Below are 26,761 nucleotides of genomic sequence, written 5' to 3' on the forward strand. Positions count from 1 at the left end.
GAAAAAAAAAGCTTAATTCATATTCATTAAATCCCATCCATCCCTCTTCCCGTTTCCAAAGTAAAAGCTGAAATCTTTCAGTGGGATATTATTTTGTGGAGAACTGGGTAAGAAAGGATGCCCATGTTTTAGTAAAAATAACTAACTAGTTTTAGGGTAGACAAGTCTTCTGTCTTCTGGAAATGTTTGCTAGAGGGAAAGTTTTGTGAGACTGGTGTACAAATATTTGGTCAGGCCCTGGACACCAGTGTACAGCTGATGTGAGAGGGGCCTGTTCAGGCACAGGGCTCTCCTGGTGACGTGGCTGTCCCCTGACTGCATTGCTGTGCAGCATGAGGGAGCCCACAGTTTTAGAAGGTATACTGTACTCACAGCCTGGCTTGCCCTAAAACCCCAGGCCACAAATAGTGAGAACGTATGGGTAAATAAAGGATAATGATTGTAAAGGTGGGCTTTCTGAATTCCACACCCAGGCATGTATTCGTTGTGGGTGACAGGATGCTGTCCTGAAAGTCAGAACGTGGATCAACTCACTCCTGTCTGAAGACTGAATGGGCGTGACACTGCTCGCCAGCGTTTATGTACTGACAGGGGGTAGTGGTGGTGTTCTTTGGACTCCTTGGTGGCAGAGCCATCCTTTGGGTACCCTTGAGGTAAAATAAGTAATGTTCATGGCTTTCACAGTCACTGTATTATTTGCTTCTAAACCAAAATGAACTGTGGTCACTGAGGACTAGCACAAAGCTGTTAGCTAGAGAATTTTTAGTAGCAGTGCTCTTGAATTTATAACCATGCCAGGAATATTTGTGTTGCAAATAAAAAACTACCCAAGAGAAAGCTGAGGGGCTTGCAGCTTCTCACAGCACGCTGCAGGAGGCCCCGGCCTGGTAAGGGTAGTGGGCTCGAGACATTCCTGCTCCCCTCAAAGCGATGCTCCTGGTCTGCAGCTGGAGCCAGGCTTGGAGGGACATACACCAGCTGGTTTGAACTGAAAGACTGGAACATCAGCCTTAACATGAGAACTGGGCCATCTTTTGAAAGGATTTTAGGGACTTACAGCTTCAAATAGCTGCCTATTAAGATTTCTAGGCATGTTTTTATGATTAACTCTCATTAGTCTTGCTGCCTGAAGTTTTGTTTTGTTTTGTTTTGTTTTGTTTTTTTAAAGTCTTTCTCTTTGGTAATCTTGAGAACTTTTAGAAATTTGAAGGTACAGGGGCTTGTGAGATAAGACAAAATTATAGTTTGATAACTTTGCTCTTAAACTTTTTTTGAGATTTGTCTACATACCTGCCTTTGTGTTTCCAAATGATGTAATGCAAAATAAACCTGTATAGGGCAAAATACTCTGAGAATGTTTCATTCACATTGCTATAAGCTCTACACGGAATTAGTAGGCATGAACCCACTTTGTGGAATGGTGTCTTTAGTATTGGTGTCCAAACCTTGCTGATGGCTTTGCATGAAGGCTGTCCAGATACTTCTATCATGTTTTTCAGTAGCTTTTCAGCAATAATTTAAAGTTGCACTGTAATTGAAAGAACAACATGCATCTTTGAATTTCATTTTTAATGACAGAGCTTGGATTTAAATGGAACTTAAAGGAGTATGGGAGATTTTGCCTGACAGGCAGTAGGCTGGTGCAAGGGAATGTTGTCTTCTGCTCCTGCCTGCCTCCTAAATGATGGTGCGGAGGTTACTGCCAGTGCCGGGCTGTGAGGGCATTTGGGCTTGCCCTTTCCCCCCATCAGCTTTATCAGTGGGGATTTGTATTTGTAACATAGCTGATCATTCATTTCAGCACATGACTGAATACTTGTAGCTCTTTCAGCAGTGTGTGTGTTGGCATGGCAGTCAAAATGAAGCAAAATGTGTGTGCTTGTGCTTGGCTTTTCTGTCAGGTGTGTGATATGCAGCACTTCTCTGGTTCTGCCCACACTGTGAGTGTTCCTGGTTATAATCTGGGATTGTGGTTCATATTGATGTTAATCTGCCTTTTCAGAATGGCCATAAGATCGTTCCACTTTCCTGTTCTTCATACTGTGTTCTCACAAGGATCATGCAGCATGGTACAAATGCTGGGAAAGCAGAGCTTCAGAGCATACCTTCCCACGACTACTCTATCAGTTCTAAAAATTATTTGTGACCTTCTGTTTAGATTTGGCAACTGTGAAGTGGGATTTCATAGCCAAGGCTTTAGAACACATGTGTGACTTGACTTCTGTACAGAGTCAAGTGTGTTTTAATTATGCATCATAGGTAAGTATGTAAGGAACACAAAAGGTAAAGATAAAGAGGAAATACAACTTTGCTCCCTGGTATTTTTGTGCAATTTAAAGCAAAATAGCATATTCTGCAGGTTGGACTTGAGTCTTTTGTCTACTTGTCTAGGAAATATTAAGTGCTTGCCAAGATGTGTGTATAGTTTGCCCACAAGATAGGGTTTAACTGCTATTTTTTCAGTAGGTTAATTTGCTGAATAAAATTTATGCTTCTAAAGAGGCAGTTTCTCTTTGTTTCTCGTTCATGGGATAGTGTTTGGGGTTTTTTTTTTTTTTTTGAGAAATCTAAACTATCCTCTTTCATTTTTGCATTTTTGTCAATATTACAGAGACAACATGAAACAGTTATGAGTTCTGGGGTGCCTGGGATGTCTCTGCTTTAGTCAGTCTTTTCTCTTCTTACAGATAGAGGAGAATAAATATGGAAGGAAGTATGAGAGCAGAAGGACCTTCACTGCTCATTTCCCTTTACCTTGTAGGAGTTAAGTTATGGCTGTGGCTAATTAAGTAAAGATGCTGCTCCAACCGTGTTATCTCAGGTGTCTTCTTATTAACTGAAGGGAGAACATAGGAGGAAATAAAACTCCTCTTTCTCGCTGCTTCACCTGCTGGAGCATTTATTTCCCCCTGTCCATATGTGTGCTGTGAGAACGCTAAGCGTAACAAATGGTGTTTGCATTTAGTTCTGAACACACTGAGGTCTGCAATTGCTCTCATCTCAGCAAATGCAAGCTCCACAGTGTGCCTGGCCGCCCAGCTAGGTCCCGCTTCTGCGCCTGTGATGGATGGGTTCGCTGCTCTAATGAGGCATGGCTGTTGTTGGAGGTCACAGTCACAGAAAGGGAGAGGCAATCTGTCTGCAGTGAAGGGCAGTTCTGTGCAGGCCTTGAATGCCAAGGCACAGACATAGCGTCTCATTTTTTATTTGGTGTAGGAGACCAATATAGGGCAGAATCTGAAGGTAGAAGCTAGGCAAGTTCTCTAACTTGTATTCCCTCCTTCTTCCTTTCTAGACTGATTTTAGACATTCAGAGCTGATGGTGATAAGGATAACTGAGCACTTTTCAGTCAGATCAAGTAGCAGCAAATTAAGAATAACAACCTCTGTTCATTGAACTTGTCATAGTTGGACTAGTGAACCATAGCTATAGAACTAAATAAATACATTACCAGTCCCCTCACACATCTATTCGTTTAACAACATTTGTATTTAAGGTCTAAAAATGAGAATGAGAGGTTTGATATTTTAATTGATTAGCCTAAAGACTGTGTTTGAGTGCTGCACATTTGGCTGATTTCTGTTTGAGGAGAAAGAAGATGAAATACTTTCTCTAAGGATGAAGAATGCTTCTGCTCTCAGGCCTGTGTGAGAAAGGCTTAGCAAGGGATGGGATGAGCGCAGACAACTCCCTCTGGGCTCAACTGCATAAAATTTGCCCTCTGTGATTTGCTCGTGTTTCTGTTCTTGGGTTTGTTCTTTGCCCACCTGTAGGGTGGCAGTAATCACCAACAGAATCAGAACTAGGAAAGAGCAGTGTGTTCACCAGAAACATGGAAGTTTGACTCAAGTATAGGCTTTGTAAAGCAGAGCATATTGTGTGCCTGTTCACTGAACGTACCATTCAGGAGTAAAACATGTAACGTGATCACAGATTTTTCTTTGTTGGTCTTCTTTTGTTTGTTTAAGGCTTTGTTTATTTCCAAACTGTCAATCTAAACAGTTTCAGGTGGAAGCATCTAATGTAATGAAAGCGCGGGTCTAATTACAAATGTGCTTCTGGTTTGATATGAAAGTTTGTCTGTTGACTTCTCTCTTTTTAGCCCAGTTCTTGCGCTATATTCATCATACTAGTATCTGAACAAACAGCACATATTTAGAGGAGAGGAGGGTTAACATGTACCAATACTTAGTTTATTTGAGGTTTAAATTTATTTTAGAAAGATTCTTAAAAGCAAACTTTTTTTTTTCCTATATTTTTCTTTGTTTTACAGGTTGATCCTGCTTTGAAGGAAAAATTAAAGCAGAACAATGTGACACTGGAGTCTGAATATAAGGTAAAATAAATCTGTTGCTTGGGGCTCATAACCTTGGCTACCCTTTATTACCCTAGCCGCTGGTGGGGTGGGTATTTCCCTATCTAAAATTAGATCAGCCATCTGCCTTTGACTCACTGATGTCCAGTAAAAACAAGGTTTTATGTAAAGGAAGATTTTTGAACATGCAGTGCTTCTTTCTGAACGCAGCTTTACTTTGATGTCCAGGTGCCAAGTACAGTGCTACAAATAAATGTCACTATGTCTGTGGTTTACCTGGTCTATAAAAGTAGAGCTGATGCTGGGCTTAGATGGTATGTGTACCTGTATGCATCAACACTTCTGCTGCATAAGTTTTGATGATCTTTAGCCTGAACAGTGTACTTGATGTGCTGCCTCTTACCATTTCTTGCTTTTTAAACTTCTATATAGCTTTCAAACTACTGTGATTACTTTTTCACCATTTCTGGAAATTTTATAGAGAAGTATTTCCTTCTTTCTTCCACAGTACGTTTTCTTCAAACTTTACTGAGCTCCAAACTGGCTATTTTGTCCAGTTTAATATTTAGAGTTTCATAAATCCTCAGGCCTGCAAAAAGCCTTTTTAGGAGAACTGGAAAAAGGCCCCTCTTATCCAGAAGCAAAGCATAGAGCTATTTCAGATATTCTTTAGTGTTTTAAAATGGCATGGATCAGATGTCCAGTTAACATTTTGTCTGTCACCGTGGTCTTCATGGTGAATATAGCATTCAGCATTCCTGTCACAAGCCTTTCAAGAGCATGATTGCACCCGTAGATCTCACACTTAAGTGTCCGAATGGTGGTACATGGTCTTGCTAATAAAACCTTTCTATTACATTATTCTTCTGTGACTTCTCTATGAAAGAACTCTCAACCTTTTGTGCTTCTGTGTATGCAATTTTGCAGAATATCTGCCTACCTGCCAGATTTATGACAATGTTCTACCGTTACTGAAAATAATTTGGGGACAACCCTGTTCTATAACAAACTGTGTTCTGTGGTGTGGGAAATAAAAAGATTTGATCTCTGAGTACATGTGGAAAGCTCAAGTGGAAACTCAAAACATACAAATCCCCTCAGTTCCGAATGCCTCTGCAATTACTCTGTATCTCATTTTCCATAGAATATATGTGCATCCACTCTGATTCATTTATATGGAAGAACCACAAGCAGTAAAAAGAGCCGCATCTCTCCATTTAACTTGCTGCCTAACCACAAAATCAACTGATCTGTATTCAGATACGCTTAGATTTCTTTCCAGCAAGATAAGTAAATAGTTGAAGGATAATATTTAAATGGCCATAATTGCATCAGCTTTATGGAGAAATCAATGGTAGTAGGATGTAGCTGGCATAACAACATATTACAAGCCTACTCAGGTAATGAGGCTCCTTCCTGATGGACAGAAGTGACAGAAGCAATCTTATTTTTTCTTAATCTAAACTGCTGAGAGTTCTCATGCTGAAACTTTTCAAAAGCAACGCTTGGGTTCTAGGGAGGCCAGACCAGTACAGAAAAACAAATGGATGTGAATTTCCACATAATTAGAAGAGATCCGGATCATTGTTTTGGACTCTGGTCTCAACGGGTACTTTACTGCGAGCACTGACTTGCAGGCAGGAGGCATACTCATTCCTTGCTTCAGTGAAGCTGGTGGAACCACCAGCAGTTCGGCAGTCAAGCGTGTACTTCACGGCCTGTCTGTCAGTATTTGACAGTTTTAATCAATACTTACTGCCTCTCTGTTCTGATGGATAAAATCTAACCAATCACCAAGTTACCGCTGACATTTAGGATGGCAGTTTTCTGCAGACCCCATGTGGTCCAGCTCTTAAGAACATCTAATTCTATATTTAGGTCACACTGGAGGATTACACTGGTGGCTGTTACTAAATGTGGCATGATAAGAGATCAAGGGCAATTTAAAAAAGAAAAAGTTGCTGTTTTAATATGTGAAGCCTTATTTTATGATATTATTAGCAGCATATCTGCAGCTGTTACTGAGGGTACCAAGCCAGCTCTTTTGGAGCATGATTGCTTGTTGCATGCAAATGCCCATTGCTCTCCCCTCCCTCTGACTTTTAAGTTTATCTTATTGTCCTTACAGAAGTCTACGTGTTGAATATGTACTGGATTCTTTTAGAATGTAATAATTTCTGCTTAAGGATATACCTTTATTGGATTATTACAAAAGACAACAGCGTTTCTCATATTTCATGCCTGTTCAAGTCTCTACTTTTTCTTCAGTGTGGTGGTGATGAGAAAAGATGTAATCACAGGTATAATCAGCTTACTGCAAGGAAATTAACAAAGATGTTTTCATCTTCTTGCTTACTAAGTACTATCCTCTCAAACTAAAGAAAGTTTACCTTTTTTCATATGGGAGTGTTTCTGGAAAGTATACTGATTTGAGCAAGATTGAATTTGCATTTGGATTACATACCGCATTTCTTATATCTGTTAGTAATGCCATTCATCATGTGGTTGTATCAAAGGAGCAAGCTACATTTGCACGTGTTCTCTGTTGTTTAGGCATTCCTCTCACACACTTGTGTGTCCTCATCCAGCCAATTAGTCCTTGCTGCTCCCTTTTGCCTAATAAATCACAGCTCTGTCTGCTAGTGACACTGGTACTAATGGAAATGTAGTTCTGCTGCTGAGCTGTGCCTTGTAGAACACACTGTAAAAAATGTCAAGTTCTTGACCTGTGACAAAAGTCTGGAGTATTGTATTTCAAAGTGCAAAAATACTGTTTAGAAGAGAGGGATAAAGAACTGATTATTGTGATGAGTAACAAACTTTTCACGGATATCTAACAATCAGAATATACTCCTTATCATTGTTTAAATGTCATGCCAATTTGCATTCCTTATTTTAGCATTTTGTTTCTGTACTTTTGTGAAAATAGTGATATAGTACACAGTAAAAAAAAAAAATAAAATCCTGCCTCAGTCAGTCACATCAGACCATGAAATAAAGAATTGTTGTTTAGGGTTTTTCAAGCAAAAAAAAAAAAAAAGCAAACCACCACCTTAAAAAAAACATATTAATAACCTACAGAATTATAATTTTATGATGGAAAAATCGGTTGAGTTTAAATCGGATATGTTTTAACCAGCAGAAGCTGAAGTACAGTTAAATAATGTAAAATTATTGCTGTGAAAATAGTAAATGAGAAAGTAGAGAAGATTGATAAAAGGACATCACAGAGTTTTCTTTTAAGTAAGTTGACAAGTTGACATATCTAGGCGATATTGAGTACTTTTTTCAGTGATCTGGAAAGACCTGCAAAATCATTACTGATGTACGAGTGACACCAAAGTACTGAAGTAGTCAAAGTGTGGCCAGGCAGGTGCAGGGGCCTCTTTAGCATTACTTGGTAAGCTGGGCCTATCAAGGGAGTGAAGTACTTGTTAAAATAGCCACAGTTATCTGTTAAAAAATAGGAAATGCAGGTCAGAGTGGACTGTGTGATGAAATGCAGCAACTCTGGAAAAGATTTAGGAGTCAGTGAATGAATAATTCAGATTGATCTTCTACGGTGGTTCTGTGGCATAAAGAGCTAATTCAGTCTTTATAAATATAAACTGGAATGGCAGATAGTAGGAAGAGATGACTTTTACTTCTGAGTGTGTTATTGATGAGGCTCATACTCAAGTACCATATCCACTTCTCATGTCCACATTTTGAACAGGACTTTAATAATCAAATAGGTTGCAGAAAAGGCTGAATATGTGTGCTTATGGCTTGAGGAAATGCATCAAAAGAAACTTAAAGATTTAAATGCTTTTAAAGTTACCAAAAGGAATATTAGTTGTATATAAATACCTTCATAAGAAGAATGTGCTAGCTATTGATGAGTTCTCTGATGCAGCAAAGATATTAGAAGTGAATGCCATTACTAACTGATAGGAATACTGTTTGAACATAACAGCAAAAAAAAAAAAAAAAAAAAAAAAGGTCTGTCTTTCAGCATACTAAATCTGCAAAATTTTAAAGTTTTCCTTCAACTGGTTGTGAACTGTTGGACTTGGCACAGGTTAAGTGAGTAGAGTACAGTGCTGTGTGGTAGTCTAGAGAACACTGTTCTCCTGACTTAAAGTACTGGAGTATTTCACAGATTTTGTTCCTCATAATTTGATAGCTCAAATAAAGGTCAGCGTAAGCTCTGAACAGACATCTGTTTGTCTTGAGAATTACAGCAGAAGTATTGTAATTGCAGTGCTAAAATGCTTATCCAGGACAGTTAAAAAATCACAATCAAATGTATGGTGAGGTGGTTTGGGAACATAACCTGTGTATTTACTCTCTTAAGAGTATTCAGTAGTTACATTAGAGATACGGGTGGGAGGACTGTACTGGAAGATAATTCCCCAACAGCAGAGGCTGAAGTCTGCAAGCATCTTGTTGGTGCCGTTATTGGTACCAGAGGATTACTGACTTTGTTGTTATTGTTTCAGAATTAACAGATTGGCCTGTTCGATTGATTTACTTCAGTGTCTGTGAGTTTAACGCTAGCGGCTATGTATCTTGAGCTGTTTGAGAGATGTTAAAGATGTTGGGGAAGAAAATACACCCTGGTTTGTGACACCAAGTGAGATGAGATGTTGTTCCTTCTTCATTTAATCCTTTCCCATCCTTTCTTCTTTGTCAGAGTGTTGTTAAGCAAAGCTGCTCCAGGCAGCCACAGGTTCTGCCTGTCCTCCGGGTTGTGCCTCAGACAAGCACTGGATGAAGCTGTTTGCACTTCAGTTACTCACATGTAAAATGAACTGGGGACTTTTTATTTCACTATAAGTCCTCATCACTTCTGGTTTTGTAGAGAAGGACAAAGTGGTGTTAGCTTGCCATAGAGACTGCCATGGACAAGACAAGGGAAGGATTTTGGTTAAAATACCTTTCACTAGGAGTTTTATTCTGAGTAGATATGCAATCTATACCCAAGCAGTTTACTCGTCCTCCTTGCACTCTCAAAGCTCTTGTGTACCATACCTCAGAATGTGATTAAAAAAAACTATGAACAACAACAACAATCAGATAAAGGTGGAATTTGGTGTTGGCTATGGAATGGGGTCTTAGGAAGAGGTGCCGTGAAAAAGCTTTTGTCCAGGAAGAGACGCGTACCTCCTGAGGGAAGCTCACAGGGCATCACTTCCCACCGGCCTTACTTCTGGAACTCATCTTTGCTAAACAGTCCTGTAATTTTTTTTTCTACTCATGTTTATAGCTTTTCTCTTTGCATGGGATTTTCTGTAGCTATGAGCTCTTTCTTTTATGTGTGTTGCATCTGCACTTTTCTTATCTCCATAAGATGATGCTGATTTCTCATAGGTAAAAACCAAAGTGAGGCAGCTAACAGTGCAGTCAGGCAGCAAACTGGGCTGGGATGTATAAATCTGTTGAACAAATAATCTCTTCTCCTCCTTTTTCCAAAATAGACATCTTTGTAACTGCTTGCTTCCTTGTATGGCTTTTTATCCCAGAAGAACTGAGCAGCTCTCATCATGTTAGTGCCAACTCTATGTGTTTTCTGTCACCAAAAGTTTTTTTCTTAAAAAAAAAAAAAAAAAAAAAGAGTAGGGAAAGTGGCATCCACACAGCACAACTGAATTTGTTCCTTCATTGTCCTGGGGGATGCTGCTATCTTCTACCAGGCAGTGCTGAGAGCGTTCTTCTGTGGAGCTGACTGTGTAGAAATGTGAAGCACATCTGTCATTACTGGGCCCTCAGTGGGGAATTGCTGGATCTTTAGTATAAAATATCTCTGAAGCAGCTTTCAATATAGTGTATGGGAATTTAGCCACACAGTTGAGGCTTTATGCATTCCTTGCATTTACTGCCTCTGAAGTGGATACAGGAAAGGAGATAGTGGTTATGGAACGGACAAAAAAAGAAAAGGGAAAGCAAAACTAACATGAGGTGGCCAATGAAAAGCCAGTTTGCCAGGTCACTGAGATAAAAGCTTCCTTAGAAACTGTCTGGAATATTCTGTGACTGCCAGATGATGCCCATATAGGCACTCAAGTTTGAAATACTACAGAAGATTGCTGTACAGTTCTCACATGCTCTTTGCTTGCTTCTCAAATTATTGTTGTCCATCTTTATTTAGTGCTTAAACTGTACAGTACAAACATACTGTGCATAGCCAAGTTACTGTCAGAGAGTGAGATGCTGTATGTCTTAATAGACATATTGATCAAGCAGGTGAATGTAATGGTGCTGGAGGCTGATCATGGATACTGGACAGTTTTTAATGACAGTTTGTAGTAATTGAATGGTCACTTTCCCTGTTTAACCCCTGATGTCATGGTATGTCCAGTTAGAGCTGAGTTTTTCAGGTAAGTGCCTCAGTCCTTCTCAGGTACAGCGTACAGTCTTTCTCATTTAATTTTGAGGACCCATTGGTTCAGATGGAATGAATGGTAGAAGTATTTTCAAGTTATTTGTTTGCTGTGCCATCAGCAATATTGCTGAGAAGTATTTTTACTGACCTTGGCAGTACAGTCGGGGGCCAGCACCCATATCAGTGTCCTCATCAAACATTTGCCCAATAACACAAATCAGAAGTTGCCATTGATGTCATTGGAAAAACTGTTTTTGGCTGGAAGGATTGAAGTTGCTCTGCTAACAGCTGGCCAAAGCCGTAGTTTTTCAAAGGGAAAAGCATTCTGCTTCAGCACATAAATGGACAAGCAAGTTCTGGAAGAGAGATTGGTGGAAAATCAGCAGGAAAGTGTGGAAGAGAAAGAAAGTTGTGAAGAACAGCAACTCCGTGTGTTGCCTGAGCTGGCTGAGGCCAGGACAGGGGCAGTGCAGTGTGCGAGACAAGTTTAACTCAGCAGGTTAGAGGGTTACACTAGTTAATGTGGTTGGCTGATGATTTGAAAGAGTGTGGTTACTTTGAGGTAGTCATGTAAAGGCTTGGACTGAAGTTTAATTTGACATTATTGTAGTAAAACTCCTCTAGTTGTTTCTTTTCTTATGCCCACGCACTTCTGTTAGTTTCACAGTGACACCTGATCATTTCTTCTGGTGGTAGTCTCTTATCCCTTACCTCTGATATTCATTACAGCATTTTTCTCTCATGTCAGAAGCCAGTAAAAGCCTATTTTTTCAGATCTCTTCAGAGGGAAAAACACCAGGTGTGAGTCCAATGTATTTTGATCCTTGTAAAACACTTTTTGGTTTAGATGTTCAAGAGTATTTTTTTTATAATTATTAGGTATATTTTGCCAAACTTTAGATATGCACAGTGAAAAAAATAGTTCACACTTGAAAGTGTATTTATAGTCCAAGTAAGATATTTGAAAGAAACCTTCTCTGTGTTGCCAGCCTAAAAATTCTGCAGGCATTTGTGGGCTCCAGACAGGGGTAGGCTGTGGAAATCCATCTGCTCTTCCTCCTAGCCACAGACCTGGAGGATTCAGGTGTGGTTTGTTCCTCTTACTGCACTCCTGCACTGCAAAAGATCTTGCATCCCCTTCAGCCAAGCTCTGTTTTAGATAGTTGAAAAAGAGCCGGCACATGTCCCAAGTGTCTGTCCCTCTTTTAGAGGGGTCTGCTGCAGAAACCAGGACAGACCTTTGCAGAGTTCATTGTGATACAAAGTTGGCAAGATCGGACACTTAGCATCCAGAAATTTCTCACTGCTGTTAACTTGGCTAAGTCTTCCAAGCTGTAAATTCATAAAATAAACCTCAATACGCAACTTTTTACTTCCAAGCGCATGTTAACTGTAGCTTAATAAAACTTCCATGTACCAGGGAAATAGAAGCCTTGCTAAAAGTACTTCATTGCTTAATTCACTGTGGAATTTGCTGAATTTTGGATGTTTGATCTTGCAGGTGTAATATTGCACTCATGCTGTTCTTTATATGTTGAATGTTCCGGAGTTTCATTTCTGATGAAGGAAAAAAAGATAAATGATCCGTGCAGCTTGAGTTCTCTTGACTTCCTCCACAGTCCATTGTAAATCCTTTGAACCCAGAAGTCCATCTTGGGTGCTGTGCAGGTGTGATGCATAAATAGCGTTGAGTTACTTCTTGAGATTTAGTATGATTTTTAAGATTTTCATATTAAGACTGAAGGAGGAAGTCGTGGCAAAGTTATGTAACCATATACTTCTAACCAAGTTCCTTAATTGTTTGTTTTATTAAGTAATTTGTATCACTGTAGCATTTTCGCATGAGGTTATGAGAGCACTCTACAAGCATTAATTAAACTTGATGATACCTCTGAGATGAAGGCAAGCACTCTTCATTCTTCAAATTGGGAAAAAAATGCACAGATAATTTGGCATTGCAAGTCTATGATACAAATCCCTTACAACATTGCCAACTAAAGATATTTCTGTTCACTCTCAATCGTATGATTCCTCCTGCCATGGCAGTTCAAGTGTTTGCATAGTCTTATACTTAAACAGAGTTAATTTGTAAACAGTATGCCCCAATGTAGTTAATTTCTTCTGATTTGGAGCACAGCCCCACAGTGCTGAATTGGCCAAACTAAGGGGAAAATAACCTGTGGGGAAAGAGCCTCTTAACCAAGCCCATGATAAGTTAATTGGTTGTGCCATAAGTTAATGGCATTGGGTCCTACTGAAGGCAGCAACAAGAACAATGTTGGTTTCATCTGTGTGGATTTGCCAGTCTTTAGCAAAGCTAAAAAGAGAAAACCTGTGGAGGCTTAAGTGCAAAAAAAAACAAAAAACCCCACATTTCTTCCCTTACTGAGCAAAAATATTCTGGCCACAGTGTTCAATTTCCTAACATGCTTATGTATTAATAACATGAAAACTAAACGTTTTCTAGTTGGAAAAAAAAAAAAAAAAGAGGTACCTCTTTTTAATGTGAGGGATGCTAATCACAGATAGTTAAATATAAAATTATGTCCCATCCTAAGCAAAGTGAGTGAAACCAAGATTTTATTACAAAATGAGTTGTCAGAGACATGGCTCTGGAAAAGTGCTGTGGAAAAAATGATAATAAGACCAGAGCAATGTGATGATAAAGTTGAGGCTTTCAGTCCCTCACCAGACAGCAAATATAACGTAATCCCTAATTCTGCACCTTTGCATCTATTTGTCAGAATGGAGTTCTTCAGTCTATCTTTCATGGACTTCAAGCTGTTTTGACAGTCTAGCAAGAATGACCAGGTTTAATGCACTTCTTTCATTGCTTCTCTCAGCCATGAGAATGTTCTTCCCTCGCTAAGCTTTTATCTGCAAATGGGGTTGCTTACTATAATAATGGGAAATAATTGTCTCTTTAAATTAGAGTCATTTCTTTCTATGGCACTCATCACAGAATTTATTGCAACGCACTATGCAATAAACAGGATTTTCACATGTAGGAAGCAGACTAAAGCCAAATGTTTACTGCAGGTGGCAACCCTGAATTAAGTCCATCATTGCAGCAAGGCTCTAAGTGCATTTTTGCACATTTGGGTTTGTTGTGGTATAACAACTATCCTGCAGGAGTAGAACTCAAACTTTTTTAAAAAAAATATTTTACTGTAAGGGTGATGGAGGATTATGGCTTTTACTTTCTAACCAACCAGCCAGATATTTGAACCAGCAGTTCAGAAATGAAGGCTTCTTTCTGTCCTCAGTGGTGCACTGGTGCCAGGCAAGCTGTTTGACAAAAGTTCTAAAAGTCAAGTGTGTGGAAAAGAGTTGAACGTTCTTTTTTGTTCGCTGTGCCTGCATAGCTGCATTTTTTCTTGGATTTACAGCTTCTGTCAGTCCTGTACTTTTAAGAGGCAGTTTAGCTGATTTAGGAAGTGAATCAGTAGATTTAATAGACTACACTGATCTTACTTTAAACAGCTAATTTTCATTATCCCTGGGGCTATTTGAGACGAGCAGGGAAAGCAGTGCTGGTCTGATCTGATTACATTTCATTGTAGTCTCCAATGATTGACTATTTAGTACATTTGAACTGGGAGAAAAAGCTTTTCACTTTTAAAACTGACAGTCTGTATGGAATTATTAAACCTGGAAGTGGTTCGCCATCTTTATGGTGAAATTAGGTGGGCAGAGTACAGGTGGCTAAAAATAAAATAACTGAAACAAAAAAAAATTAAGAAGTCCAGACAGGTTCACTTCATTTGGAGGAAACACCGACGTCGTGCCTGAATTCTAAGAGTGCAACGTGGTTTGGGTGGTCTGAAGAAGCTTTGTAGCTTTGTAACATGTGCTGCACCTAATCGGAAAGGGAAGGAAGTTACCTTCTTTATGCAAATATAAAGAAAATAAATAAGAAAAATGTTTCTTTCTGCATTCAGTAGACTCTTTAATTCTTTGTGTTTTAACCGACAAAAAATATCTCTAAATAGATCTCATCTGTTCCATAGTTTGAGGCAATTCCATTTACTGCAGAGAGCTGTGGTTGTTTTATTCTGTCACTGCATCACAGTGTGTTTTCCAGGTACTTTTGTTCTTTCCATTGGAAGAGTTTTACAAAACTCTCTGAAAAGCCTTTGTGAAGTTTTGGGGGCAGATTAATACAAACTTTTGGTAAGGTTCTCCAGTATGCATATCTCTCTTGATAGACTTATTTATGTAGCGTATCTTTGGATACTGCAAGCTTTGTGGTATATACTTTAAATGCTGTTTCTTGTTCAGACTTTGTGAGCTGAGCCCCCTTGCAAATAGTTTAGAACTTCACAGCTGTGCAGTACCTCTATGCTTAATAAAATCAGCAGGCCTTCCATCTGTTAAAGCACAAGGTTATTTTTAGCATAGTTTCCTTGAAACTTCTACCTGAATCAGGTGTTAAATTCTGAATTTGCAGAGTGGATGGTTGCTGATGCATGGGATGATGCCTACCTTCCCTAATCACCCTCCTTCTCCCTCCTCCTAGGTCATTCAGATCCCTTCCAACTGAAATCAAATAGCAGCTAGCTGTAAGATGAGTAAGGTAGTGAAGGCCGTGCTTCAGAAAGATCTGTACCAGCTCCACTGTATGAGAAACTCAGCTGCTTCTGCCTGGTGAAAGTCTGCTGTGTTTGTGTGTGTGTTCTCGTAGCTCTTCTGTTGAATGCTGCCTACTTTCGTTTGATATCTGGCAGAAAACTTTTATATAACGTCAACTAATAGCAGCAGGTCTGTTATAGCTGTTGAATTATTCTACAGCTATTATTCAAGTCCCTCAGTATTTGCTGTTTGTTTGGATAATTGATAGCATGCAAATTAGCCACAAGCTCAGGGCAGGTTAAGTACATAGGTTGCTCTGAAAGCAATGCCTCCCGTTTATTTCAGTGCAAACTACAACAGGTAGAAAGAGCACGACAGCACTACTTGATAGCGCAAGCCCTCATCTGCAGAACACTGGGAGGGATTGGGCTCTGAGTCTGCACCTGTTGGGAAGGATCTTCTGCATTTCTCCCGGGGGACTGTGGCAGTGAAATTTGTGTTCAGCAGCAGCAGCCTCCTCAACAGCAGCACTTGATGGCTGGCTGAAGTTAGAGGGGCTCCTCTTCCTTTTTGCTCTCCTCTGAGGCTAGGTAAAGACTGTGCTGAATGCCTCGTTTGAGCGGGGATAATAGGAATAGGTAAGGAGATCATTTAAAATCTAACTAGCTTTTAAGTATATGCCAACAGCTTGGCCAGTTAGCATATCCCATGTATGACTTTGTGAGAGGCCTGTCTCTATTGGGTACCATATAAAGCTGGGCAGCAGAAAGCATCGTGTACTTCTCTCCAGTTAAAACTGCATGGATTTGAGGAAATTGCACTGTGACTGTCTCTCATAGTGCTGGATGATTCCTCTTTTCCAGCAAGGTTTGTATCTGTGCTGACAGAATTCTTCAGGTCACTACTAAAAGTCTTTTGATGCAGCTGTACCAATGCTTATCGCTCCCAACTCAGGACTAGGCAGACTTGCACATGAAGAACTGATCTGGAAAACAAGGTGAGTGAAGAAAGAGTGAATACAAAAATGCCTTCAGTCATGTTCAGATGCTGTAGGTCTTCCTGTTCTACCTTTCCTTATCTGTTGATAAGCAGCGGCAGTAATGCCCACCTTACTCATTTATGTAGCTATATGAGCGCTTCCAAATTGTTTCTCTTTGTTGCTGAACAACTTTTGGAGGGTAGATGACAGTTCATCACCCCAGTGGTTCTGCTGTGTCTTGCGCTAATAGAAAACAGTTCAGATTAATGCATATTTTAAATCATAATGCTTTCAAGGTGACACTTCTGTTTGATGTTTATCTGCAGAAATTGGAAAAATCTGACTTGGATAACTGGGAGAACATCAGAGGACCCCAGCTGTGGGAAGATTCCAGGACTGTTCAGAAGCAGCGGCGGGAGGCTGCTCGTCTCAAGACAGAGTGATTGAGCAAGTCTGCTTTGCTGCCTGCAGAACCAAGTCTCAGGCTGGACTACCTTATTTTCTAATCCAGCATCAGGAACAGACTTCGGAGGGGGGAATTCCCCTGAGCAATTCATACCACTGTGTATATAACTAAATGCGCGATCAGTCCAAAAAGCACTATGTTGTGTGAAGCTCTTTGTTTGCATCCATTTGCACAGAATTCCACAGGCTGTATATGAGAGATTTCTCAATTAAAAAAAAAAAAAAAGGCTGATTATTTTACTAGGAATATTACAGTTTTCCTTTTTCATTGCTTTTGACAACTGCAGTTCAAAAGTGAGGTGCTTCAGTGAGAGTTCACATTTCAAGAGTCATTTCTCAGTGCCACAATGAAAACAACAGTGCTGTCATCTTGATATGTGTGACCAGATAAGTGCTGCTTCGGAGAGCCCCTGTGTGACTTCAAGCTCTTAAGCTTGGAAGGGACTCCACAGGCATATGAACTGTTCAGAAACAGTGAGCTTGTTTTTGGCTAAATTACATTCTTGTATTTCATTTTCAGGAGCTTGTCTTTACAGAAGCATGTGCAGAGTGTCAGCTGGTAATTGGTCAAATAGCATTTGTTTAGCTATGGGCTGATTTTTTGATTAGTTGAACTATGAATGTCTGCATGCGGGCAGGACCTTTGTGTTGGAGCTTCTTGGCTTAAGTTAGAAGAATTCTTCCTCACCGAGACCTGTGCAGTTGTTGTGTGAGCAAGCATTGCAGCAGCATCTTCCTGAAGCACTACGTAGTGGTAAAACTCATCTTACATGTATTATTACATGTGTATTTGTGCACGCGCACAAAAATGTTTACCTTTTGGTGAATTATTCTGAAATGTCTTTTTGTCTTTGCTACTTATTTGCTATTAGAAGAAGACATACTAACATTCAGGACCCTTCTGCTGAGACAATCCAATGAAGAAATAACTAGTCAATTTTTCAGAAGAAATAAAGCTTTTGGTTAGCTGTTATAACAGACTTGTAAAACTCCTCTTCAGGGGAATGGAGCATTTGAGCACAGATTAACAGCAGATTCTGATTTCAGACTGTTCAGTGACACCTGTATGTAAAAGCTTTGGGAACTCACAGAAGTGTGGTTATTCTCTCTGCAAGGGATTCATCAAATGCAATCTAAATGTCCTTTTGGACACTTTATCTACTCATGTAAATCTTCCCTCAACATGTAGTTTTTTCAGTCTTTTATGTTGAGGTCCAATCTTTCTCTCAGGAAGAGGAATCTACCTTGATTTTTGAAGAGTTTGACAGGCAGTTCATAAAGCATTAAGTATGATGTCTTCACCATGTTTTCTGCAGGCTTTCTCCTGACAGAGTTGTGAAGACCATCAGGTGTGGTGTCTTGCCTGGAACAAGGCTGGAGCTGTGTGTTTGTGTGTTTCCCTGTGCAGAATCATACATACCTTTGCTTCTTAATAAATGCGTTAGCAAATTAAAATAACCACGAGAGGACCAAGTGGAGCAGTACAAGACAAGGCAAACATATATGCTCTAAGGAAATTATTTTATAAACCTAGAATATGGGGGTATTGAACTTTGCTAGAACTAGAGAAGAAGGAACATTTCATTGTTTTGACATTCTTTTCTACTTAGAAGTTAAAAAGACATTCTCAGGCAAATAAGATATAAAATAGAACAAATAAGGAGCAACTCAAACTACCTAGCTTGCTAAGCATCTTTTCAACTCCTAAATTCATGTTCTGGTGCAGCTCTGCTGACAGCAGCAAGATTGATTGCTCAGAGTGCAGTACGTGCAGTGACAACCTTCCCTGAGCTGGGGTTCTTACTAACACTAGCACCACGGCTTCTGCTAAGGTACTAGCTGGGCCACTGGAATTGCTTCCTTACATTTTCTGGTATAGACCCATCTCATGTGGATTCTTCAGATTCATTATGTCTATTCCAGAGGATAAGTGTCTTCCTTTCCCAGCCTTGACTGAAGTTGCCTTTATTTTGCAGATGGAGAGAAATGAGTAACTCCCAGTCTTGCAACACTGGCTCATATTGTGGACAGATACTCTCCCTGAAATAAGCGCATGGTTTTCTAGGAACAGCACGTAGGAAAAGTTACCTCTTCCTCTACTGGAAGAAGAAAAGATATTTCTCTTTCATGAAGCCCTTATGTGTATCACTTTCCTTGATGGCCAAAACATGTACTGAAATATCCCATGTATTTTTAGGAAATTGATACAAGGGGTATTTGGGGGTCAGTAATCTTATTTTAACTGTTTTGGAATGCGGTTGCAGTTAATTCTGTGGAGAACACTTTTTATGTTGTGATTTAGAACCCAGTTTTGGCTTTTGATATTTCTTCATGGGTTGCAGTGTTCCCTTACTTCACTTTCACATGCACTGTATTTCCTATAGTTTCCAAGGTCATATTTGTAACTGCCTTTGAAATGACATCTCTGGAAAGTGATGGAATTATCTCAGCATCTCTGAACAAAAATGACATGCAGTTGGAAAGCATTTTAACTTGCCCCTTCTCTTCAGGATACACATGAAGCGATAGCCCTGATTAGACTGAATATTTAGTGATCTTCCACTTAAAAAAATCCCACTTTTTTTTTTTTCCCTCTGTCACTTGTTTTTTTCCCTCCCCAGTAACATTTGGCAGGTACAGAAGCTGTCCTCTTCATAAAATGAGTAGAGCTGCCTCAGGAATTTCTCTTTATTGCCATGCATTTGGATGACAGCCTCGTGTTTTATGCTGTGCTTTTCTCAGCAGCAGAATTGGAAATAATACTTAGGAAAGTACCAGATTGAGAGAGACTATTAAAGTCTCTTAAGTTGTCATACATCTTGAAGTAGAAGACACTCCAGAAATGTGGAGAATTGTAGTTCGTAACACAGGAGAGAGAGGCAAATGTTAGTTGGTTTGGGATTCACGCTTAGTTTGGCTGTTTATTTTTGAATTTTATTATCCTTCTGAAAGTCACTTCTGGTCGTCTCCAAGGTACCTGGGGACAACCCTGCTAAGTTCCTGATTTGTCATTCTGAGCGTCCAGGACCTGTGGCTGAGAGTCCAGAGGTGGTGAATTACAGCTGTCTCCAGGGTCAGGGAGAGCTTTAGCAGAGGATTACAGTGGGTGGTCTCTAGAGGTCCCTTCCAAACCCCTGTGAATCTGTGAGCTCAGTGTAGCGCCAGTGAATATCCAGCTGGATGGTTCCCAGCTGTTAGCACTGTTTCAGCAGTGGGGATGGCAATGAGAAAGACAAGCTGCATTCTGGGTGGCCATGCACAACTGTCATACCACAAAATGAAGAGCATCTCAATCAACTCATCAGCTAATGGTGGTGACTATGTTGAAAAACAGTGTTTTGTAGCTGAGAATTTGCTCTGTCAAATAGTGTTATTGTGCTCTTTGTAACTGTCATAGTTTGGATGGAAACAAATAGAATGTATTACTTTTGGAGTGACCTAATAAGAGATGAGTGATGGAACTTTTAAACCAGTGTACAGAATGCAGAAACTTCTTAAAAACTTCTTAGACACACTGCATCAGCAGGTGGGGAGCAATCCTGAGAAACAGAGGGTCAATATCACTGATTGGTGTTGGCAGGAACATGTGCACAGTGCTGAGCACTCAGATCAGGAGAAACCCATTTCTGCACAGAGAAGCCACAACCTGGAGTGATTTAGAGGTGAGTGTTTGGTGGAAGTTTTACACAGACAGTTTTTGCTTAGCTGCGTGTACACGTTTATAGGTGAAACTTAAAGCAATATGTTTCACCTTCTGAAGTACGTACATAGATTCTTGTAATTCTCGATTATCTTGGATTTGCTCTAAGTTGCTGTGCGTGAATTTCCAGGACAAGTTGCATGTTGATTTCCAGCATTTTCTGTGGGCTTTTCTTTCTGTAAGAAAGAGGAAAACCTAAGTATTATCATTTAAATCAAACAATGTTTCTTATGTGCACTGGAGAAAAATAAGAAGGAAAGAAACAAGAGGAAAGAAAGGGTTGGTCTAAAGTCTTAGAGAAAGCAGCAGAGCCATTTTGACGTGAAGATGATCACAGAATTTTCCATTAACTTTTATTTTTGGAAAGGCTGTTTTTTTCTCAGTGTTTTCAGTGGAAAGTTTCTTTTCATCCTTCATTGGAGTAAGGTTGTCAGTAAATGTCCCCTGTATTTTAGCCTAGCTAGCTACAAATTTGTATCTGATGTAAGGTCATTGCTCACTGTTGGGCCTTCTTTTCCTGTGAGGACTTGCAGCCAGACACATCCACATTCTGGACGTAGAAACAAGTACTCCATACAGATGTTTTTCTTAAACTCTTCCTTACCCCAGGAGACCAAAGCAGTCTTTCCTACCGCTGGAATCAGACAGACTGTATTTTCTTGCTGAACATGTGCAGTTAAAGTCCTCCTTAGCACAGACAGGTAATTAAAGTTTCATCCTCACCATCTCCATCCTGTTTGGGAGGTGTGCTAAAATTAAATTCAACCAAAGGAGCAGCTGTTAGTGCTGTGGAAAGGCCACGTAAAATACAGTTATACATTGCAAATGTGAAGAGTAGAATGTGTCATGGTCACAGGTCATTTGAGGGAAAAAATAAACAAACTAGCAATAAGGCTGTACTGTGTATTACCCTTCTCTGCAGGAGAGATTTATGTGCTTTCACCCAGCGTACTTGGGGTCGGGCTTGATGTGCTTTCCTTGATGGAGAAATAGCTGTACTTAATTCAACATTTAACCATTTTTCAAGGTGGCAGATGAAATCCTTGCCGTCAATACCAACTCTACTGTGCATATTCTGTACCAAATCCGTTCCAGTATCAACTTTGGGGAGGCCCAGTGACTCCCAGGAGTCCTGCTTAATCCCAGGAATAATCAGGGAGAAACCCATCAGTCTGTCCTCTAAATCCATTCTCTTCTTTTCCTCCTTTTTCCCAGTGTTCTTCCTAAAAAGTAACAGCACAGGCTCTGTGCTGCTTATTTCTAATGGAGCTGATCGCAAAATGTCCTCTGCTTTTTTTAGTGTTCACTATCTATTGAGAGTTGAAGAATAGTGGTTTCTAAATTAATTTGAAGATGTCCTGTAAAATGTAAGCTCTGAAACACAGCCCCATTATTATATCCCCTTAAGTGTGGCACCCTGCATACACTGGGTCTCTTTTTATCTTTGGATGCACAATGCTGTGCTCTGTATTTTATGTACAAAGGAAATTAAATGTATTTTTTTTCTTTAAAAGATGAGATCTTCATCCATCACCAGCTGTCAGCTCCTAATAATGTTGCCCAGAGAAGTGTTATCTGTGATTTAGTGGCTATAGTGGACTATCTTTTGTTGAATAGAGGACGGCAGAATAAAATTTCAGCTTAATATAGCTCTTTTCATACTCCCTCTGAATAACGGAGGAAAGGAGGAGAGAAAGAGCAAAGAATCTTGGCTTCCCAGCTCAAGTTTCTTCTGTTTTACAGCGCACAGGGCATTTTAGAAAAGAAAAGAAAAGGAAAGAAAATGAAAGTGGAAAAAAGGAACTAAGAGAAAATAATTAAAAAAGTGGAAAGAAGAAAAGCTTAGGTACAAAAATAGTAGTGGAAAACAGAGTGTTCTTTCTGACTGGTCCCTCTGGATAGAGGAAGAAGGAAAATTATTTCTGTCTCGGGAAAAAATCCTGGGCTTAAAAATGCTCTTGTCTCAAGTAAGAGTGAGAAGTCAAGTATTGTATTTTGAAAGGTGGTGGTTTTAGAAATGATTTTATTTGAGCGAACAGTGATGTTTTATTTTGGTTTTTGTGTTTTCCTATTCTTGATTATTTTTTCTCAGGCAGCTTAACTTCGGAAATGAAAAGCCACTGGTCTTAAAAGCATGTTTTTCACTCAAAAGAACATCAACGCAGAGTGTTTCAGCAGTTTCCAAAACTTTTCACAAAAAAAATAGTCTCAATAAGAGTAATTTAACAACATAGATTCCTCTCAACGAACAAGCTACTAAACATCCATCAACCAGATAGAAGATGTTCTACAATGCATTTTTTAACCAACTGTTGTAGTCATTTCCTCAGTTAATTGATGAATCTGCATCTTACACACTCAGTACATCTGCAGCTGCGTGCTATGTGGTGGTGCACATGAGTGTTACCCCCAGCAGGAGAGCACACCTGCTAAGGGTGAGCTGCACACTTGCAGTTGACTGGGGATTTAGGTACCCAGTAGCTCTTTAAGAAGACCTTTTCCTTACTGTCTCCAATGTTCTGCTCTCCTGGCCGATGACAGCTTTTACATCAGCTGGGATGTTGTGTCTGAAAACAAGTCCTTCTGTCTCCTTCCTTTCACTAATACTGCAACCTAAAATTATTTCTGTTTACTTTGTCTTAAATTATGTCATTTCATGTTAAATATTTCAAACAGAATTCTCATATGCTGTAATATAAGAAGAAACCCAACATTTTTCCTAGTCTCACTACCCAGGTGTAAAAGATAGGTGTAGGTTTTCCATCATTTTAAGTTACTTGTAGGGGAACTGTTAGGTCAGGGCTTGAGCTGGTGATTGAGCACCTGGTGAAGGGGTGTGCCTGGTCCAGGGAGCACAGGCACATTGCTTGCACCAGTGCTCCCCACGTGAGCAGAAGGAGTAAACCCAGGGGTGAGCTGTCCTGGGCTCATATAAGGGCTAGCCACTGGAGGGAGGCTGTTTCTTGGATGTATGCTGCTTCCTGAGGAGGAGTGCTGTATTGCTAGAGAGCCCCTTCACCAATTGGGTGAGTTCTAGTCTTCTTTCTGCTTATGACTATTGGCCTACCTGTGAGTACTTTATCTGGTATTGCCAAGAATCTGTCAGAAGCTGTTTTGCTTCCTCATAAGCAGAACATCTGTCTAACAGTGAAGTGGTTTTCAAGTGCAGAAGGACTCTGGTACTACTTATGCTCATATACTTGAAGTGACAGTAGTCCATCCAATCTGAGTTTGTGTCTTTCTGCTATTTGGCTGTCTGCCTCACTGCAGATGCTTTTTGCTATGCAAACATGTATTTTTGGTGCAAAAATCTGAGATTGCGCTTTTTTCATAAAGTCCTTTTGGTCTGTGTGCTCCCTGTGAAGTCTGAACGTGCTTATTGGTTATGCTGAAATGATAACAAAATCATGAACTCTGGGCCCTGTGCATGGGGCTATGGGCTCTGAATGAAGTTTGAAAATTGGAGCATGTTGATGTTATTTTAAACTTATTTATTTTGAAAAGCTTGTTAGTTTCTTGATAACTCAGCCTCCTTCAGAAGCAAAAGTTTTGCTTAGAACATCCTTCAGCCAGAGCACAAGTTGCATGGGCAGTAAGGTCAGCGGATCTATCTCCTCTAAGTCAGCAGGGAGCAATAAAAAGATATTTTCTGCCATTAAAGATAACCTTGTGTACTGCAAAAGCACGAACAGTGTGTCAGCAAACTGGCCCTGTGAGAATACTTTATTGATGCTGCTTCAGGTTTCTTGTAACATGCAAAATGGCGTTATTAGGACAGTAGAAAACTGGGTGCAGACCTTTCAGGATTATGTAATAAGAGCAGATCAAATACCATCTGCGTAACTTGAGAAATTCTAACTTCTATTCCAAAGAGGTCTGCCCTGGCTTTCCTTGGCAGAGCACACAGAGGCAGCTGCCCATCGTTTTTGTCCCTTCCCCATCACCACTTCTTGCCCTTTTGGCTGAGATCAGACGTGGTCCCAGCTAAAGTCCTGACGTGTCCTTGATGTGTCTCTCTGGGGACTCGCAGCAGGCCAGACTCAGGGACTTACTGGCTCCTTTCCATCTGTAACTACTGTCATTCCTGCTCCATGGGAGACCTGACAGCTTTAGAAGTCAATTTGTTTTCTGTTTGTTTGTTTTTTAGAAGCCAACGCAGGTAAGTCCCCAGAGGTCTTTGCGTTCTTCCATTGCTGAGGTTCTAGGACCAGGCAAAAGAAAAAAAAACTCTCTTACACAAGAAGCCCTTAAAATACCGTGATGATAATACAGCAGTTATACTCCCATATTTTTCTAGTTTTGCTAGTTCTTAAACTTCCTGAATCTGAACCTAAGCACCCACAGGGAACACTGTAATCGCTAGCCAGGCTTAGTGCATGGAGGCCTTCCCAGTCCAGGCTTTTGTACGTGGATCTGTTAATTTGCAATAAAAAAAAGAGGCAGAACAGAGTGAAGGTTTTGATGGCCCAGGGAAAAAACATTGGATGCTATTTGGTATGAAATTTTGTTGAGACACTGCATTTTTTCCGTGACTTGACCGCCTGAGCTGTGATCCGTTCTAGGTGCCGTGACTGGAGGTGGTGCCTCTGTCAGAGTCTGAGGAGTCACTCAGGTAATGAATCCCTTCCTTCCTGGTTTTTCAACATGATGTGGCTGCAGGAGCCTTACCTTCGGAGGAGGAGATTTTGAGAAAGATCGGTGCAGCTTTTTCTCGTGAATTTGCTCAGAGCAGTCCCTGGCTTGCTTTCTGTAGGGGACCTGGCTTAGGGATTATATGGAATGGTTGCATCAGTGTAATTGCAGTATGCAAGGGTTTTTATTTTTACCAAGTAATCCCTCAGTCACTTATGGAACAGGGAAATCATATGCATTATCTTTGGAAGAGACCACAAAATGATATGGTGGGACCTCTTCTACAACTGAGAGGAATTTCACTCCAGCATTCCTACATAACTACAGGCTGTCTTATAGAATTGATGAGTTGGAAGGGATCCTTAAAGGCCATCTGGTCCAACTCTGCTGCAGTGGACGTGGACACCCACAGCTAGATCAGGGTGCTCAGCGCCCCTCGAGCCTGACCTGAGTGTCTCTGGTGATGGGGCACCCGCCACCTCTCTGGGCAACCTGTGTCAGTGCCTCACTGCCCTTCCACTCTTGGTGTTGGGTGGGTCATTTGAAAGCTCCTCCCTTATCCCCTGCAGCTGCTCATGGTGGAGCAGGTCCACAGACGGCATTGTGAATTCACCTAGGGAGGGCTGTCTAGGTGCCATCCAGCAGCCACTGCAAGCAGCATCAGGTAGCCCTACATCCCACAGCAAGGCGGGTGGGGAGGTGCTTGCTGCAGGCAGCCCCTGGCTGGATTGTGGGATGGCAGCAGTGTGTTTCAGGGCCTAGGTCTGAAAAGTCTGATGTACTGACACAGGTGAGAGGAGGCTAGGTTTTGTTTCCTGCCTCTTACTTTTGTTTGCAGGATGTGATTTTTCTATTTCTGTTGGATGAGGTGGAGGGAGCATTGCTCTGCTTTAGAGAACACTGCAATTAGATTCAATCAAAACAATCATGATTAACAATCGTAACCATCTCGTTACTAAAAAAAAAGGGAAGGTGGAGATAAACCACATTTCCTGTGGATGCAATCTCTGTCTCTTTCTTTGAAGAGTCCTGCGCAGACCTGGAAGGACTGGGCTGTCCTTGGGGGGAGCACAGCCTCCTCCCGGTGCGTAGCAGTGAGTCTGGCTCACATATGAAAGTGTCATGATGTTAATCTTTTGAAATGAATGAATTCTTAGTTTCTGTCATAAACCTCACTCAGAAGGCCACATTCCATTTTCTTCCTTTTTTTTTTTTTTTTTGGAGAGGTAACTCATGTTTCTGGGTTTATAGAGGAGCTTGCTTCCATGTTCCCAGAGGAGCAACTCGTTATCCCTTAATACAAATTTTATACTCAAACGATCTCTGATCAGTAACTAGAACATAAAGTGCACGTGCTATTTTTGTACAGAAAGATGTCCTCTGTGTCTAACTTAATAATGAAATTGCTCCGTGAGGTGTGCATGCTGCTACAGAGCATCCACCTCCAAAGGGCTTTCTGAGGTGTTAAGTAATTACATCATTTTAAAGAAATAAAAAATTGGGGGACCCCAAAACAAATGCTAGAATGCTTCAACCATCAATTTCTCCTATTAAATTTTGAAATTGATTAGTTTGGAGCGCTCATTTAAAGAAGTACCTTACAGTAGTGTGGCTCTTGTGTGTACAAATTAGAGGCATGAGGGACATTTTTTTCTGAAAGAACGATGAAAAGCCAATCTCAGTAGCTGAATTTTGTGATGCTGACAACAATCCTAAATAGAAGTGTTTGTTTT

The 26,761-nt window shown here is 40.4% G+C and overlaps 2 protein-coding genes across 6 annotated transcripts in view; both read left to right on the top strand.

Moving 5' to 3' along the window:
- The window catches only part of LOC110401751 (cytochrome c oxidase assembly protein COX16 homolog, mitochondrial), a 38,073-nt gene extending 21,130 nt beyond the window's left edge, over positions 1-16,943 (top strand). For 2 of the 3 annotated variants that reach the window (XM_021403178.1, XM_021403179.1), the window contains 2 exons: positions 4,275-4,337; positions 16,558-16,943. In XM_021403178.1, the coding sequence (XP_021258853.1) occupies positions 4,275-4,337; positions 16,558-16,674 (180 nt within the window). In that variant the 3' untranslated portion in view covers positions 16,675-16,943. The remainder of the gene's footprint in view (positions 1-4,274; positions 4,338-16,557) is intronic. The other variant, XM_021403177.1, reaches the window with a different exon arrangement.
- Positions 17,800-26,761, top strand: part of SLC8A3 (solute carrier family 8 member A3) — a 126,203-nt gene continuing 117,241 nt past the window's right edge. For all 3 annotated transcript variants that reach the window (XM_021403140.1, XM_021403143.1, XM_021403141.1), the window contains exons 1-2: positions 17,800-23,422; positions 24,959-25,008. The gene's annotated coding sequence lies outside the window, so the exon portion shown is untranslated. The remainder of the gene's footprint in view (positions 23,423-24,958; positions 25,009-26,761) is intronic.

This window comes from Numida meleagris, chromosome 6 (assembly GCF_002078875.1).
Source record: "Numida meleagris isolate 19003 breed g44 Domestic line chromosome 6, NumMel1.0, whole genome shotgun sequence".
In the NCBI taxonomy this organism is placed as follows: domain Eukaryota; kingdom Metazoa; phylum Chordata; class Aves; order Galliformes; family Numididae; genus Numida; species Numida meleagris.